Source organism: Chrysemys picta, chromosome 5, assembly GCF_011386835.1.
Source record: "Chrysemys picta bellii isolate R12L10 chromosome 5, ASM1138683v2, whole genome shotgun sequence".
Classification (NCBI taxonomy): Eukaryota; Metazoa; Chordata; order Testudines; family Emydidae; genus Chrysemys; species Chrysemys picta.
In genome coordinates this window covers 90,295,930-90,314,473 of record NC_088795.1, presented here as the reverse complement: position 1 = coordinate 90,314,473, position 18,544 = coordinate 90,295,930, and the positions used below count along the sequence as shown (strand labels likewise).

At 39.5% G+C, this 18,544-nt stretch overlaps 1 protein-coding gene across 27 annotated transcripts in view; it reads left to right on the top strand.

The window, feature by feature from the left end:
- CRACD (capping protein inhibiting regulator of actin dynamics) overlaps positions 1-18,303 on the top strand; it is a 215,452-nt gene extending 197,149 nt beyond the window's left edge. For all 27 annotated transcript variants that reach the window (XM_065596839.1, XM_065596828.1, XM_065596850.1 and 24 more), the window contains 3 exons: positions 6,875-7,065; positions 7,832-8,000; positions 15,002-18,303. In XM_065596839.1, the coding sequence (XP_065452911.1) occupies positions 6,875-7,065; positions 7,832-8,000; positions 15,002-15,162 (521 nt within the window). In that variant the 3' untranslated portion in view covers positions 15,163-18,303. The remainder of the gene's footprint in view (positions 1-6,874; positions 7,066-7,831; positions 8,001-15,001) is intronic.
- Positions 18,304-18,544: the final 241 nt, after the last annotated feature.

Sequence of the window (18,544 nt, the reverse complement as noted above, 5' to 3'; positions counted from 1 at the left end):
TAAAGTGAGAACAGCCAAAAGCCAAGCAGAGTTGGACCTTGCAAACGGAATTAAAATAATTAGTAAAAAGTTCTATAGCCATATAAATAAGAAGAAAACAAGGAAAGAAGTGGAATTACTAAACACTGAGGATGGGGTGGAGATTAAAGATAAACTAGGCATGTCCCAACATCTAAACAAATACTTAGCCTCATTAAAAACTGAAGTAAATGAAGAACTTAGGGGTAGTTGCAGGGTGGTTAATGGGAATGAGAATATTGAGGTAGAAATTACCACATCCAAGGTGGAAGTCAAAGTCAAACTCAAACAGTTTAACATGACTAAATTGGGGGGTCCAGATAATTTCCATCCAAAAATATTAAAGGAACTGGCACATGAAATTGCAAGCCCAATAGCAAGGATTTTTAATGAATCTGTAAACTCAGACATTGTACTCTATGACTGGACAATTGCTAATATCGTTCCTATTTTTTTAAGAAAGGGAGAAAAAGTGATCTGGGAAACTACAGACTTGTTAGTTTGACCTCAGTTGTATGCAAGGTCTTGGAATAAATTTTGAAAGAGAAAGTAGTTAAGGGCATAGAGGTTAACAGTAATTGGGATAAAATACAACATGGTTTTACAAAAGGTTGATCGTGCCAGACAACCTGATCTCCTCCTTTGAGAAGATAACTGATTTTTTTTTTATAGACAAAGGCAATGCAGTAGAGCTCATCTACCTGGATTTCAGTAAGACATTTGATACACATGAGAAATTATTAGTGAAATTGGAGAGGATGGGGATTAGTATGAGAATTGAAAGGTGGATAAGGAACTGGCTCAAGGGAAGACTACAACAGATCATACTGAAAGGTGAACTGTCAGGCTGGAGGGAGGTTACTATGGAGTTCCTCAGGGATTGCTCTTGGGACCAATCTTATTTAATGTTTTTACTGACATTGGCATAAAAAGTGAGTGTGTGCTAATAAAATTTGACACAAAGTTGGGAAGTATTGCCAATATGGAGGAGGACTTGAATATCATAACAGAAGATCTCAATGATGTTGAATAATAGAAAAAGGATGAAATTTAATATTGCAGAATGAAAAGTCACACATTTAAGAACTAACAAAAAATGTTGCTATAAGCTGGGGACATATCAGTTGGAAGTGACAGTGGAGGGTATATTGGTTCATCACAAGATGACTAAGCTGCCAGTGTGATGTGAAAAAAAGGTTAATGCAGTCCAAGGAGAGGTTTTTCCAGTAGAGACAGGGAAGTGTTAGTATCATTATACAAGGCACTGGTGAGACCTCATCTGGAATAGTGTGCAATTCTGGTCTCCCCTGTTTAAGAAAGATGAATTCAAACTTAAACAGGTGCAGAGAAGAGCTACTAGGATGATGCGAGGAATAGAAAGCCTATCTTATGAGAGGAAACTTGTTTAGACTAACCAAAAGAAGGCTGAGGGGAGATATGATTGCTCTCTCTAAATGCATCAAAGGGATAAATACTAGGGAGGGAGAGGAGTTATTTAAGTTAAGCGCCAATGTAGACACAAGAACAAATGGATATAAACTGGCCAACAAGTTTAGACTTGAAATTAGGAGAAGGTTTCTAACCATCAGATGAGTGAAGTTCTGGGAACAGACGTCCAAGGGGAACAATGGAAAGCAAAAAACCTTCTGGCTTCAAGACTGAGCTTGATAAGTTTATGGAGGGGATGGTATGGTGAGACTGCCTACAATGGCATGTAGCTGATCTGTGATTGCTAGCAGCAAATATCTCCAATGGCCAGTGATGGGATACTAGATGGGGAGGGCTCTGAGTTACTACAGAGAATTATTTCCCAGGTGTCTGGCTGGTGAGCCTTGCCCACATGTTCAGGGTCTAACTGATCATCATATTTGGGATCGGGAAGGAATTTCCCCCCATGTCAGATTGGTAGAGACCCTGGGGGTTTTTTGCCTTCCTCTGCAGCATGGGACATGGGTCACTTGCAAGTTTAAACAAGTGCAAATGGTGGATTCTCTGTAACTTGAAGTCTTTAAAGTGGGGCTATCAATTAATTGCAGTTAACCCAAGTAATTACTGCAAAACTGATTAACTAGATTAAAAAATTATTTGCGATTAATCGCTATTTAATTGCACTATTAAACAATAATATAATACCAATTTAAATTTTCAAATATATTAATTTCTATTACAACACATAATACAAAGTGTACAATGCTCACTTTATAGCATTATTTTGATTATCTTTTTACAGTGCAAATATTTGTAAACAAAACAAATAGTATTTTCAGTTTACCTCATACAAGTATGGTAGTGCAATCTCTTTAGCATGGAAATGCAACTTACAAATGTAGAATTAATTTTTTTTACATGACTGCACTCAAAAACAAAACAATATAAAACTTGAGAACCTACAAGTCCACTCAGTCCTACATCTTGTTCAGCCAATAGCTAAAACAGACAAGTTTGTTTACATCTACGGGAGATATTGCTGTCCGCTTCTTATTAACAGTATCACCTGAAAGTGAGAACAGGTGCTCGCATGGCACTATTGTAGCCCACGTTACGAAGTATTTATGTGCCAGATATGCTAAACGTTCGTATGCCCCTACCACTATTCCAGAGGACATGCTTCCATGCTGATGATCCTTGTTTTTAAAAAAAAAAAAAAAAAAAAAAAAAAAAGGGTTTAATTAAATTTGTGACTGAACACTGTGGGGGAGAATTGTATGTCTCCTGCTCCATGGTTTTACCCGGATTCTGCCATGTATTTTGTGTTATGGCAGTCTCAGATGATGACCCAGCATATGTTATTCTATTTAAGAACACTTTCGCTGCAGATTTGACAAAATGTAAAGGTACCAATATGAGATTTCTAAAGATAGCTACAGCACTTGACCCAAGGTTTAAGAATCTGAAGTGCCTTTCAAAATCTGAGAGGGACAAGGTGTGGAACAAGCTGTCAGAAGTCTGAAAAGAGCCACACTCTGATGCGGAAACTACAGAACCTGAACCACCAAAAAAGAAAATCAAGCTTCTGTTGGTGGCATCTGACTCAGATGATGAAAATGAATGTGCATCAGTCCACACTGCTGTGGATCGTTATCAAACAGAACCAGTCATCAGCACGGAAGCATGTCCTCTGGAATGGTGGTCAAAGCATGAAACAGCATACAAATGTTTAGTATATCTGGCACATAAATCCTTGCAGTGCTAGCTACAACAGTGCCATGTGAATGCCTGATCTCACTTTCAGGTTCCATTGTAAGTAAGAAGCGGGCAGCATTATCTCCTGTAAGAGTAAACAAACTTATTTGTCTTAGCAATTGGCTGAACAAGAAGTAGGACTGAGTAGACTTGTAAGTGCTAAAGTTTTACATTTATAATTTTTTATTGCAGTTACGTAAAAAAAAATCTACGTTACACTTTCATGATAAAGAGATTGCACTACGGTACTTGTATGAGGTGAATTGAAAAATATTTATTTTGTTTATTATTTTTACAGTGCAAATATCTGTAATAAAAAATAACAAATTGAGCACTGTACACTTTGTATTCTGTGTTGTAACTGAAGTCAATATATTTGAAAATATGGAAAACATCTAAAAATATTTAAATGGTATTCTATTATTAACAGTGTAATTAAAACTGCAATAAATCATGACTATTTTTTTTAATCTCACCATTAATCACAATTAATTTTTTAATTGTTTGGCAGCCCTACTTTAAGCAATGATTTGAGAACTGCAATTAGGGGTTAGGGGTTATTACAGGAGTGGGTAGGTGAGGTTCTGTGCTCTGCAGTGTGCAGGTCAGACTAAATCAGTGTTTCCCAACTGGTGTGCCATTAGGCCTGAACGGTTGTGCTGCAGAATTTTAAAAAAAACTGTATGTGGAGTGGGGATGGGACGGGGAAAGAAAGTGGGGAAATCTGCCTTCTGATTGGCTGCCTGCCTCATTGCCCCACCTCCTCCAGGGGTAGAGCAACCAATTAGAGCTCAATCTCCCTCTCCTCCCCACTCCCCTCTTGTGAGCAACTGATCAGCTCCACTCTCCCCATCCCTCCTGCAGCCCTCCCCCTCAGGATTGGGAGGGGGAAGAAGCTCAGGAGAGGAAGGGGGCTGAACTTGGGGTGAGGGGGGGTGGGGCAGAATTGGGGTGAGGTGGGGGCTGGACTGGTGGAGGGTGAGGACAGAACTGATGGGGGCTGGGGCACCATTTAGGGAGGATGGGGGGGCACCTGCCCCCCTGCATGGGCAGAGATGGGGGCGTTAACCCCCAAAATGGATAAGTTGCGGAGGCAACGCATGCATGGGGGTGGGGACAGATTTCTTACTTCCATTTGGCCTTGCTCTCACTCTAAGCCCCAGGCTCCTCTAGAGGGCGTGGGATGACCGGAGCCCCCTACGGGGGCACAGAGGAACATTTGAGGGTGGGGAGAGGAGCGGCTACACCAGCTGCTCTGTGTATCCAGATCAGTTTCTCCAGCTGGGCTGGGTAACAACCATAAGCTCAAAAATATAGTCCTCTGTGCTGCAAACCACTGGGTGCCCATGGCCATGGGGACTGTAGTACGGCATGGCCCTGCCTAGTTCAGTGTGCACATGGCCACAAGGAATGGAGCAGCCTCCACTGTGCCAACTAAGGACTGATCACATGGCTAGGACCTGTAGCAGCAGCACGCCCTCAGACACAGCCCCTTCCTGCACCTGAGCTACACCCCTCCCAGCACACAGCCCCTACAGACTGTGAATGGCAAGGGTGGTAAACAGCTTAAACCGAGGTGATAAGGAGGCCAGTTCATTTGGAGACAATATGATGGTGTGCCTCAAAATAATTAAAATTCTGAAGGTGTGCCGCAGCAGAGAAGTGGTTGGGAACCATTGGTATGTTACACTATCCTTCATGTATCGTTTTTCAGACAGCTTGTACATATCTTAATAAACTGGTCTAGATCCTGTTGTAATGCAGTGGCTTTGTGCCCTACCACTGGCAGATTGCCATAAAACACATCCCATCATAGAGGGACCCTGCAGTGGCAGAGAGACAGTATAATGGCTCCTCAGCCATCTTTCTTACCTGTTGCCAGCAAAGGGGATATGGTCAGAGCTTCCCTGTGTCCCATTGCTCTTCAGTTGCTGCACTGTGGAGGGAGACCTGTAGCTCCAGCATAGTGAGAATGTAATTTGTACATTATTATGTTCATCTGAGGATGGGGTTTAATGGATAGTAGCAATGTAGAATGAGGTGCTGTGTCACTGTAAGGACAGATCAGAGGCACAGAGTAGGATAGTCAGAATCCAAGTTGTCTCTGGAAACTTAACTCCAAATTCCAAGGCTTTCAATTGTTTGCTTTTTGAAAGTTCTACATGTTTTTATAATGCCCTGAATGAATCTTTTTCCTGAAATAGCTACTCTGTTCTTACAATCTTCAAAACAACCATTTTGGGGATTTTCCTTAGATTTTTGTTTTCCCCTAAGCTTTTTGATGTACAGATGATGTGTGAAAACTAGTTGGAGATGTGCTGCTAAAATGAAGAGCAGAGAGTGAGCTAAATTCAGGACTCCCCCAGAGTTTGTGCTTCACTCAGCTCTGCAGATATAGCTCCAATCCAGAATTTCAAAGGCATGTAGTATCTGGTGGTAGACTTCCTAAACTCTGTGCTGTCCAACCTGAGAAGCACAACAGTTTGCTCAAAGGTTCCAAAGCAACATATCAAATAACTCCTCAGTTAAATGGCATACTTTCCAGAAGTAGCCAAAGGCACCAGTGCTCTACAAGTCCAAAAGAATAAAACAAGTTTTGACATTTCTAGACTGGGCCATTTTAAGATATGAGGTTGTAAACAAATGAAGTTTTTGAAAAAGTGAACACCTACCATGCTCTAAACTCTCATCCCAGATGCTTTCTATGGGGGGAATCAAACTGATGCTTTAAATGGAAACCTAGTGAAAAACCTGACCATTATGTGTAGGATTTTGGATGTTTTTGTTTAGTCACTCTCACTTTTAAGCTCTTGAAGGAAAGCCATTTATATCAACTTTATATATCTAGTGATTCTTCTTCAGTCTAAACAATTATGATTATGTGTTATAAGAAAATAACTGCTGATGCTTAAATGCCATCAATTATTAAAAAAAGAACCACCACCACCACCACCACCAGCAACCCTCCACAAACCTGTAAAATTTCAGAAAGCTGTTACCTTGGTAGGGGCTCTAAATCAGTCTCTAAATCAGTCTCTAGAAATATGAGACCGTGCAGAACTGTGTCCCGTTGTCAAAAGTGGGCCTACATTATGATGCCCAAATGTGGTCCAGTGTGTTCTTACATGAGATCAACAGTTACCATTTTCTTTGAAATACAAGTTGGGCCTGAAAACACTAGTTTCCAGCATGTGACCTCCATTGTGATATTGTTCAGATTAAGATGAAGCATTGCATACTGGGACAACCAGTCTCTGTGCACTACCCAGCTAGCCTCCATTTTATACAAATAGCATTTATGGCAAGGTGTCACTTGAGCCCACACTTAGGCAAAGCTGGGCACATTTGGTCTAAAGGGATTAAGAATCAAAATAGGTAGAATTAGGGTACAAGGCTGAATTCCTGCCTGGACTAAGATCAGTGAAGTTACACCAAGGATGACTTTGGCCTGCTAAGTATAAGGCTGGACTATTGTAATGTCTCTTCTTGATAAGTAACAAATCTGCTTCAGAATGTGATAAATGCTTGAAAGGCTGACACTGAGTTCAATGTGTTTAAACAATGTTTGTTGTCTATATTGCTGTATTTTATTTTTTAGGACTAAGGGACTAAGGAAAAATGAACACCTTTTGTATTGCACACAACCACTCTTATCCTTTCCTTTTTCTTATAGAAAAGCCAGTTCTCCAGAGCAGGCATTCTTTAGATGGCTCCAAATTGATGGAAAAAGTTGAATCTGCACAACCGCTGTGGATTACATTAGCACTACAAAAGCAAAAGGGATTTCGTGAGCAGCAAGCTACCAGAGAGGAGAGGAGACAAGCCAGAGAGGCAAAGCAGGCTGAGAAGCTCGCTAAAGATAATGTAAAATAATAAACAAAGAATCTCCAGAAAACTTTTTTTTAAATACGGATTTCTTGATTTAGTTATATTTGAATTCCTGTTCAGTTTTAGAAATTTTATAAAAAGCTAAAGTGACAGTCAGTAAAATCAGGTGGTAAGTCTGGGGTTTAACTTTGCACAAATGAAGAACATTGCAAATCAATTTTCAGTACAAAATGTTGTATACTGTTACTGAATTTCAGTCTGATCTCCAGCACTTCATGAATTTCACTGACTTTTGCATGTTTTTATCATCAATTATGTATGAAAGATGTGCATGTAAAAGCATCATTGTTAATTTGGGGTTGCTGTCACTATAGGCCATCATTTGGGATATCATCAATTATGAGATCTCTTATTTGTATACAGTAGACCAGGGGGTTCTCAACCTTTTTCTTTCCAAGGTCCCCCCAACATGCTATAAAAAAATCCACAGCCCACCTGTGCAACAACTGGTTTTCTGCATATAAAAAGCCAGGGGCTGGCATTAGGGGTAGCAAGCAGGGCAATTGCCACAGGGGCCCCCTTGAAACTAAGTTGCTCAGGCTTTGGCTTCAGCCCCAAGTGGCCGGGCTCAGAGACCCAGGCTTCAGCCCCATGCGGTGTGGCTTCGCCTTTCTGACCTGGGCCCCAGCGAGTCTAACGCTGGTCCTGTTTGGTGGCCCCCTGAAACCTGCTTGAGAACCACTGTAGTAGACAATACATAGTGGACTGTTTCTGATCTAACACTTTTCCTTCTCCATCCTAGGCTGCTGTAAGCAATCAGTCAGATAATAAAGGCAGCAATATCAGCAAAACAAGTGTATTGCAGAAACCTACACCTCAGGAAGACGAGAAGAAAATTGAGATGGCTGTGTCAAGACTAGAACGCAGAGAGCAGCTCAAAAAGTCCAATACTCTTCCTACTTCTGTGACAGGTACAGTGATAGATTTAGGTTTTCAATAGTGATCACTTTTTTTTTTAGTGGTAGCATTGCAGAGCTCTCAGGAGGGAACTAGATTCTTTTTTTGGCTTACATATCATCATCAGAATTATAAACTAAGTTCCAGCTGCAACATCTTTATTATTTCAGCAAGAAGGAACCCAGCTTGTCTGTCAGATTGCTGGTTAAGTCTGATGGGCTGGCAATTAAGTAAGATCCATTTTCTACTTTTAAAATGACCAGATTTAATCTGGAAGTCCCCTGAGAGACTATAAGCATGGAATTCGCAATGTAATTGTGACAGTTGCTTCCAGATTAGCACTTCTGTTTCAAGATTTGATTTACAGGGCTGAGACTAGGGTTTTCAAGGGGAATGCCCCATTGAAAAGGGATCCTGATGGTTCTGGTCAGCCACCGGCAGCGGGGCTAAGGCAGGCTCCCTTAGCTAAGACCTGAAGCCCCCTCCTGCAGCCCAAAGCCCCAGTGCCACCCCAGAGCCTGCACCCTCAGCCAGAGCCCTCCCGCCTTCCAACCCCCTGCCCCAGCCTGGTGAAAATGAGTGCATGAGCGAGGGTGAGCAAGTGATGGAGGGAGGGAGCAGTGGTGGGGCAGGGCGTTTTGTTTTCCGCAAATAAAGTTGGCAACCCTAGCTGAGACTGATACTGTATGTATGTCCATAAAGCAAAGAGACCATAATCCACGGTTTTGTTTAGTTATGAACTTTGCCAGATCCAGGCACAGGGCCAGCCTTAGGGAAAATGACACCCTAGGCAAACTTGCATTTTGGTGCCTCTAGTCCCTGTGGGTGTGGTGCACCCCCCATTTCCCCATGTCCCCTATAGGCTCCCTAACCCCTGCACTGTGCCCTTTGCCCCTAATGCCTGCTCCCCCTCCTACACACCTAATCCTTACATCCCCTTCACTCTCAACCTCTGCCCCCCCTGCTGTGCCATCTTCACCCCAACCCCCGCCCTCCTCCTGCGCCCCCTCCTGTGTCCCTAACCTCTGCACTGTGCCCCCTTCACCCCAGTCCCTGCACCCCCTTCATATCTACCCCCTGCACCTCCCTCCTGAACCCCTAACCCCTACTTCTGTTGAAGTAACTGGCAAAACATTACAGGGAAAGCACTTTCTAAATTCACAGAATAGTGTGATGGATGTCTTAGACATCTGTATTTTAATAATGTGCTTCTCCGGGTATGTTAGGGCTATAATCAATAGGGCTCGTCAAATATTTCTCCACAAAACATACTTGTACCCTGGCCTGTTTCTCTGTTAAATCCTGCCAATTAGCTGATACAAAACAAACGTGCTGTGCTCATCGGGGCAATGGTGCAGTGACCAGGATTTATTTTACTGATTGAGATCAGGCAGGACCCATTTATGTAGATCATAATATTCTATAATACACTGATATAAATTAAAGCTAAATTGATTCCTTATTCACATATACATGAAAAGCATTATTACTACTACAAATAATAGCTAATGTGCAAAATTTAAGGTACTATAATATAATTTTTAATAAAAGGATTAGTACGAAGTATTGCTAATGATCTTTGGTTAGACCTCCTTTGACATAGCTTTCCTACAACTTACTGTTTGGAGAAAAATGTGCTGAGGGAATATTGCTAAAAGTCACGTAGTAGCTGATTTATGTATTCTCAGTAGAAGTAAGTCTGAGTCTGTATATTCTGTACTACTACATGCCAAGGATTATGGTTTATAATTGGCTGAAAAGTGATGAAGTAATTCAGTTAGTGTTGTCTAATTCCTCATAGATCAATAATAATGAATACTGTAACATTATTAACCAGTCAGCCACTACATACCAAGGACTATATCTTGACTGATAGCAGAATAATTCAGTGAAATATTTACCTCTGAACCATCAACCAACTATATGCTAGACTTTTTCCTAATTAGATCATTGGAAGCTAGTTATATTTTTTCTGGGCCTCTAACTTAGGCCCCCCACCCTTAAAATCTGAGTTTCACAGGAAAAATTACTTTTACAATTCATAATGTAGAGATTTTCAAATAGGGTGTGAATGTCTTCAGAAATATGTAACAATGCCTGTGCTGACACCTCTTCTTTTGATCAAAATTCATTGTGCCTCAAGCATCTATTGAATTGATTTCACCTTGGTCACTATTTGCCTCTGAGGTCAAATAGTGATATTAGAACAACAAATATAACAGGCATCATATCTTATTACAAATAGACATGTTTGGCTGATGCAGGTTATGACGGTGCAGTCATTTAATATAAAGGCCTACACTGGAATTTGGCAAATCTACCCTCCCTTACGACAATATGTATGTTAAAAGAGATCTTTAAGAACTGAAAAATATTTGAAAACCAAGATACTTCAGACTTGCACTGAAAGTAGCTAAAACTGGCTGTTTGGAAAGCGATATTTCAAACTCTCTGCAGAGCCTTTGAAGTAACCATCTTTCCAAATTCTCTGCTAACAGCTGCTGCGCAGGCTTATAGAATTCCTACTGACAAAAAAATGGGTCAGATAGTTTTTAATCAGTGTTTCTCTAAAAAGCAGATGATCTCCCACAGGATTTTAAAGTTTTGATTTTTTTCCCACCCCCCAGTTATAGATTTTTTTAAAAATCTGTTACACAAGTTGGGCAGACTCAGTCCAGTTCATAGTGGACAGCTGCCCACACAAAGTGCCTCCACATCTAATACTTATTCCAGTGGTGCCAATCTAGAGGTGGTTCCTTTAGGTCAGGGTTGAACAGGGACAGAATAGGGTTGCTTGCACTATACCTGAGCCATGAAAATAGAGACAGGGATTATATAGTTAATTTTTTGTGTAGGAGCATAATGTAGTAAAATCTCATTTTGTGGGCAAGTTAGCAACAGAAAGATAAGGGAGGTGTCAGCTGGTTTGTAAAAATCTACAGAATCATAATTCCAATGGTGTCATACTTTGCAGCAGGACGGAGGGAGAGAGATGACTTGCTGCTTCCAAGCTCCTCGGGTTGGTGGAAATTTTAATACAATGTTATTGGAAATGGGTTGAGTTTGGGTATCTTTCAAAAGTCCTTTCTCCTGCAAACACAAGGGTACCAAACATGACAAACCTAGAACAATTAACTAAATATTATATTCAAGAAAATGTTTAAAAATCAATGTTTTTTAAATTATACTTTAACAGCTATGCATTGCTTACATAAAGAGACACTGATCCTAATGAAGTTAGCCTTGACATGCAAGACTCAAACGATTTGTTAATCAGTGTCATCTCAGTCTAGGGCTTCACTGCTAGACACATCACACTGATCCCCATCATCTGGCCAAACATTTGCAGGGTGTTGAGCATCTGTTTTTTGACACACAGCATTTAATTAGCGGAAAGACTGGTTGTGGACCACATGGTATTTCACACATAACTGGCATGATCAATCCAAGACCCATTCATGCCCCATGGGGAAAAGGTAGTTTCTGGATGTCCTAGAATCATTCTACTGCATGGAATTTTCCCTCTTGACCCTTGTCAATGGCAGTTTTTCACCATCTGCTTCTTGGAAAACATCCAGCTACAGAGCTGTTCATGTGCTGTAATGTTGGCCTTCAAATGGTAAACTCAACATATGAACCTCTCCAGTGCATCTATGACCTCATCAGTGACTGTCTCAGCCGTTTCGAGCAAGGAGAGTCTTTGGAGGATGAATCAAATGCCTTTGAGTAGGTTAATTTGGTCTTTTCTGACAACCTTCCAGTATTGTCACATCCTGAAAGGGCATGGAAACTTGGCAGTGTGCAGTTTTTAATGGTCCAAGGGATAGGAACACATTTCTGAGGGATGTACAACAATTCTGTTCCCCAGCAGCAGCCACAAACAATCTTGCAGAAATCTTGGGGAGCATTTCACAGAGAGCACTAAAACATCTGTGTCTTGTGCAAAAATCCAGCATTTAGTAGTATCGCTGGGGTACTGATGCCATTCAAGATAATTTTAGTGTCAGCCTCCTCCCAGGAACTATGAAGAAACGGCATTCAATGGTGAGAGGTAGCAGCTTCGTTATGCCATGCAACAATGAAATTCTTCAAGCAATTCTTCCACATCAATGGTGGTACCACGGAGAACTTGGAGTAGGTTGTTGTAATCAGTGGAGGAGCCAATGTAGCGCCTACGCTGCTCAAGGAATGGGTTTTGGAATGAATTGCTAAAGCAACAGCCACTTGTAGTGGTAGATTATGCATATACCACATAGTTGTCGTGTGTATATTGGAAACCTGCCTTTCACTCAAACTCTCATCCATGAGGCTTTGCGATAAAATGGCAGCTTTGTGCTCCACTTGCTTACCTTCATGCTTGCTGGTGCTGAAGTCACTGCAACCATCAATGCACTACTTAAAAATGAAGTACAGGTCATGTGATATTTTTTCAGGTTTGGCATCAGCTATGGATCCTTGAAACTCCTATGTACTGCAGGACAAAATGCTTTTCTGTTTAAAAAAAAAAAAATAGTAGCTGCACCTAGAATCTTCATACTATTGTTGACATCAGTGCTTTCACTTCTCACACCACACCTTTTGTTGCTTTTAAGGACATACGTAGTGATTCATTTCTGCAGATTGGACTGCTTAAAAACTATGTCCATATTCCACAGTTCAATAACTGCTTTATAAGTCTTTCTGCTAAGCATTTGTTTCTCTTCACTTTCAAAGCACATATTTCTCTGTATTTAGCTTCTGCATTGACCATCTCTACCACTTTCCCATCCATTAGAGCCTCTGAGGCAATACAAACAAATACTGATTTTACTACTGCAAAGTGTGTGATTCAGTTGGAGTTCATAAATTGCTTTTTTCTTGAGACAACACTAGGTACAGTCTTGGTGCAGCACTCTGTGGGATACACAGTGGTGTATGCATGGGTATCTTTTGGGTCAATGCACCAACAACTTTCCATGCAACATTCTCACAAAGAGTGACTGCTTCATTCAGTCTCTCTCATGTTGAAACTGTGCTTCATGGATGCCTTTGTGCTTTCAGTTTAGGGCAGAAGAAGGTGGTGTTCTTCTCAATATAAGGCAATTCTTGCCCACACCCAGCACTTGTCCCAGCAGCTTCAGCTTTTTTCTGATGGTCGATGTACCTCCATTTCAGCCTTGCCAAATTCAGTTTACTGAGTGCACTTCTTATAGCAGGTAAAGTGCCACTGAGTGTGGTGTTTTAACCAGGTCCTCTTCAGTGGTATTCTCCCCAGATTCAGCTACTAATTGGTACTCTTCACCTCTCCATTGATACCTAAAAATGATCAAAGTCTTTTGTAATACATAACATGCATTACATAATTAATCAAAGTAATTTAAGTATGTCCATACTGTTTTCAGATGGATTCCAGTGTTTTCTGGCTGGATGCTGATATCTTAACCAGTGCCTCATTACAAGTCTTTTGGCCTAATGAACAAAAGTGGTATTGATTATTGCCAATGATGACAAATCAACTTGAAGCATTCCTTCTACTTTTACATGGCTGCTACTCTGAAACCTTCCAATATTAGTAATCTGTAACATTAAAAAAATTAATCAGGTAATTTTCTTAGCATTAACTGATAATAGAACACTGTCAATTGAGGGCCACAATTTAATTTTGTGAAGGCTGCATGTTTTACATGTCTCTGTTAAAGTATAATTTTAAAAAAAAGTTGATTTTTAAATATTTTCTCAAACATATATTTACATAATTGTTCTAGGTTTGTCATGTCTGATACCATTGCATTCATGGGTATCATTCAAAAGCCCTGTCTCCCATTTCAATGACGCTGGATTATAAACATTTCCACCATCCAGAGTACGGGGAACTGGAGCAGGCAGCAAGTCCCCTCTGCCACACCACAGAGGGTGGTGTAATTGAAATTATGATTCTGTAGATTTTTTTTTTTTTTTGACTCAAATGACAACTCCTTACCTTTCTATCATTAACTTGCCCATGGAATTACACATACTCCCAAGCTATTAAAGCCTTAGCCAAAGCCCACTGAATTTAACAGGCTTTGGGTTAATCCCTTGATCAAGGAAATTTATTCTAAAATTTCTAGTCATAAAATAATTGGGGGGGTAAATCAGAGATTGTCCCTCTTTCAGAGAATAATAGACTTGCAAAAGGCCTGTCTATTTAAGGGTTTTTCCATAGCATCCATCACTATAGTATTTAATAATGCTGTCAGCTGATCCCTGCATTATACTTCATGCGGTTCTGCTCTGAAAAGTGACTGTAAAAGGCAATTTCTTATTCAACAGATACACCACTTGTATATATTCAGAGATATCTGCTTATTTTAGTGATAAATGGTTTTGGTACTTGTGAAGCTTGCAAACAAGCAGCTATGGGAAGGGAAGCTGGATTCTATTCCTACTTAAACAGAAACATCAGAATTGATAACTAAGTAGAAACTGCAGAGCTACATTATTCTGTGTAAATGTACTGACCTTGATTTGCCCAGGTGTCACTGAGGGCATAATTTGGAGACAGTGGGGTGGCATATGTATAAGAGAGCAGACCTGTGCCTGTAGAAACTTGGTTACTGCTTATACATAAGGAGGAAAGAATTTAGCTTGATTGTCAGGTTTTGGGTGGGAGGTTCCAGGATTGACAACAAGATTAAAAACAGCATTTGTACTTGTAAACTGAGAAAATTTGCTCTGAAAACCATTGAGACTGTAAAAATAGTGTCCTAACATTCCATGTTCGCTGAGTTACTTTTTGGCGTAGAACCACATTCAAGTGTGTGGGTTAGTCCAATTTTAAATGACTAATTTTTTTCCTCTATAAATCTGAGCCAAATTAATTTGGTTTTCAACATATACAGAGGGTTAAAAAAGGAAGACTGAACAATAGTTTTAAAGATATTACCTATACATTTTGTGAACAGATTCACAGCAAAGTTCATAGTTCTCCCTTATTCTACAATGTAGCATGTTTCATCTGTTTTATTTTTTTTCCCTCTCCCAAATCCATAAACAGTGGAGATTTCAGATTCTGTTCCATCAACTCCATTAGCAAAAGAAGTTACGAAGAGATTCTCTACTCCTGATGCTAACCCTGTGTCAACAGAACCAGCCTGGCTGGCCCTAGCCAAGAGGAAAGCAAAAGCCTGGAGTGACTGTCCGCAGATTATTAAGTAAACTGTAACCTTTTTGCTCTTTACATTTGTTTCTTAGTTGTTTTCTCCTTTTTATTGATTCAGCTTTTTACACATGACAAAATAAACTGAACAAAATTTAAATGCATTTCCTGAAGGATTAAAAACCTAACTGATCACCATTTCGCTCTAGCTCACTATAGTGTGTGCTCACATCATAGATCCTTTTGCTTTGAAAAACTAGGTAGAGAGTGGGCCCAGGCATACAGTTCAGATCCAATTTCTCAAAATTCAGGGCTGCTCAAATGAGAGATTTTAGTTTTGCCCAGTATAAAAAAAGAGAGGCCAAAACTTCAGATCAAAAGCTCTTTAAAATTTTGTTAGCATTTGAGTCTGAGGTTTTTGGATCTCTATTCTCCATGCAGACAACGAATACAAGCCACTCTAATACAAAAAATGAATGTGCCCTCGTCTTAGCCCCAGTGGTCGCTTTTGAACTCAAGGTTTGATGCAGTTTATTTGCAATTTGAAAACCTCTCCAAGGCATTTTGGGAGACTTCTTCCCACCTGCAAATGAAGTGGTAGCATCCAGGCATTATTGTCTTTCATGCTGGGGGACTCAACACAATCGCTGTACCTCCCTCCTCAAAAAGAGGGAATGATCTGCCCATCATTCTAGTTAACATATTCATAGGGCAACCAAACAAAAAGTCATGGAGCAGGGATCCAAAGGGTTTCTCCTGTTCACTCAGAGGCAATGTCAATTATTAGATTGCAAGTGTGCTCTGAGCACATGGATGCCTAGGATCCTATTCCTACAAATATCTGTGTCCATGAGTAGCTTTACATACCTAAGGAGTCTCCTTGAGTTCAAAGGGACTGCTGACACGTTTAAAGTTATTCATGTGTAAATATTTGCAGGTTTGGGGCCTAAAAGCTTAAAATCAGAAAACCAAGACCCTGGGATCCTCATGACGAGGTGGTAACTTAAAAACTTATTTAAAATTCAGTTTCCTGAACAGAGAATAAAATGGGTTCTGACTTCTAATTCTTGCTAAGGTTGTTCCCTGAGTGACTTTAGTATAAGGAAGGTAAACGATTTGTCTGGACAACCCAGCTGTAAAATTGAGTAAAAAATTTACTTCCTGGGGGGTGGGAGGAAGCAGTTGTTGCAGCTGAACTTTATTAAAAAAAAAAAAGTGTTCTCCATGCAGTTAAAGATTAAAAAACATTTCCACTTTTTTTTTTAAAGTAGTCTTTAAAATGTAATAAAAAATATTAGCATCCTTAAGTTTTCTACCCAGGAAGTTATGCTTTTTTTTAAAAAATGGCTTTTTACACATAGTAAGTACATCAACTAAAAGCAAGCTTCATCTTCCTAAAAAAAATTCCTGTGTTTTCAATGAACTTTGCATATTGCTGCAAATCCTCCCCTGTTTAAACATGTGTTTTCTTGTGAGTCATAAGCTAAGTCTACAGCATTTTAAGAGGAGGCATTTCAATAAGAAGCGAGGAGAAATTGCATTACTACAGCATAATGTATCTGATAACTTCATATTATTACTTTTCTTTAGCCAAATTGCTGTACATCACACAAGGAGGGGAACACAGTGTAAATAAAGCAGAAAACAATGAACCCTGTACTGTCCTCCTTGTTCTAAGAACTGAAAAAAAGCTAGTCAGCAAAAGTTGTTATTGAATAGACTGCATCCTATGTAGGAAACAAAGGTTAAGCAGCACAGTTAAAATAGCACAAACACAAAAGACACATGAGCTTCAATAGAGGTGCAGCTCAAAATAGGTTTGTTCTTGTGGCTCTTGCACAATCAGTGTTCCACTCTGTTTCATATTTAAACTAGAACGTTTAAAATCTTGACCCTTGTTCCTAACACATTAAGTATTTAAAATTTTTATACACAGAGGGACAAGTGAGCTCTCTGGTACCTGCACACAACTCCTATGGACTTCAATGGGAGCTCTGTGAGATTAGCTGAAGGGGGGATTTGGCCCATAATATTTGTGTGTTTAATTAGTCCATAAAGTAGCACTTAATGTACATTTATACCATATCTGGGTTTTGAAGTGTGCAAAAGAGTTGTTCTTGTAATTATAACTCTAAACTGCTTGAAATCCATCACCAGGATTTTGGATGCAGGCGGTGGTGGTGGTGGTGGGAGGGGGTCAGGAAGGAGATGCAGGAGGTTGGTGGGAGCAGGAGAACAGGCCAACCACAAAGGTAGAGAAAAAAAATAGTCAGGATCAAAGAAATGAAAAGCATGTTTAATGATTTATAGAGCAAAAAGTAGGTGCTATTGTGCATGACAAAATGAACTGACCTACCAAAACAACACTAGACACATTTATAGCACACAAACAGTTTGAATTGATTAAGGATGGTTGTAATCTAAAGTTTCAAAGCAGAGTCTTTACAAGTGTAGGGTATCTAGTATACTAAAAACTGCACTCAGTATGTACAGTACTTGCTTGGAAATACTTCTAAAGTCTACATGTTCAACACTGACATTTCATGTAACATCAATACAGAAATTTGCACTAAACACCTGTGAATTGTTACTTTGCTTTAGCTTTGTTGTGTCTTCTGAACAAATTGTCAGAATTCTGTAAAGTAAAAAATTGTTACTACTGAATTTATTCAAAGCAGCAAAAATGTTTTAAAAACTGAATAAACCACTATGTAGAAGGTCTCAATTTTTTTGTAATTTATAAACACAAAATACCATTTCTTCTGAACAGGTTATATATGATTAACCTCAATGTTCAATGTACAAAATTAATAATTGTGAGGTTTTTGTTTTCTGTACTTTTTTAATTTTTCAAATGTTTTAAAGTGCAATTGTTTCTTATACTAATGTCATTTTAATTCCTATAAAATTATAATCCAGTCAAAATGATCAGATGATGTATGCATTCACGGTCTCCTTCTGTTAATGGTACAGATCAGATTTATTTATAAATAGAATTTTTAGTGCTACAAGTGTCATGCTATGTGTTTTTATCAACAATAAAATTGTGTAACAAGACCTATGATGAAGAGATACATTAGTTAATTTCTATTTTATTTTCATATTTTGGTGGTCAGATTTTAATGTAAATGGTCCCATTATTGGAAAAAGTTGTTCTATTTCAATAAAAAAAAATCTACAACTGTTGTTTTTGTAACAAAGAAGATGGTTCCTGAGTTTAAAATGAAGCTTTTGTCATTGATAGACATTGCAAATTTAGATTCAACAAATTCACATCACTGCTGTGTGTTACTGAACTGGGAAAAAATGACAATACAAAATTCATTTCAACAGCACCATTTTAATTGTTCACGCAGGAGCTTCAAAAGTCACCAAGCTAAATGTCTTCACATCTGGACATGTGTGAACTGAGTCTTGAGTTTTACTCAATAATCCAAGGCA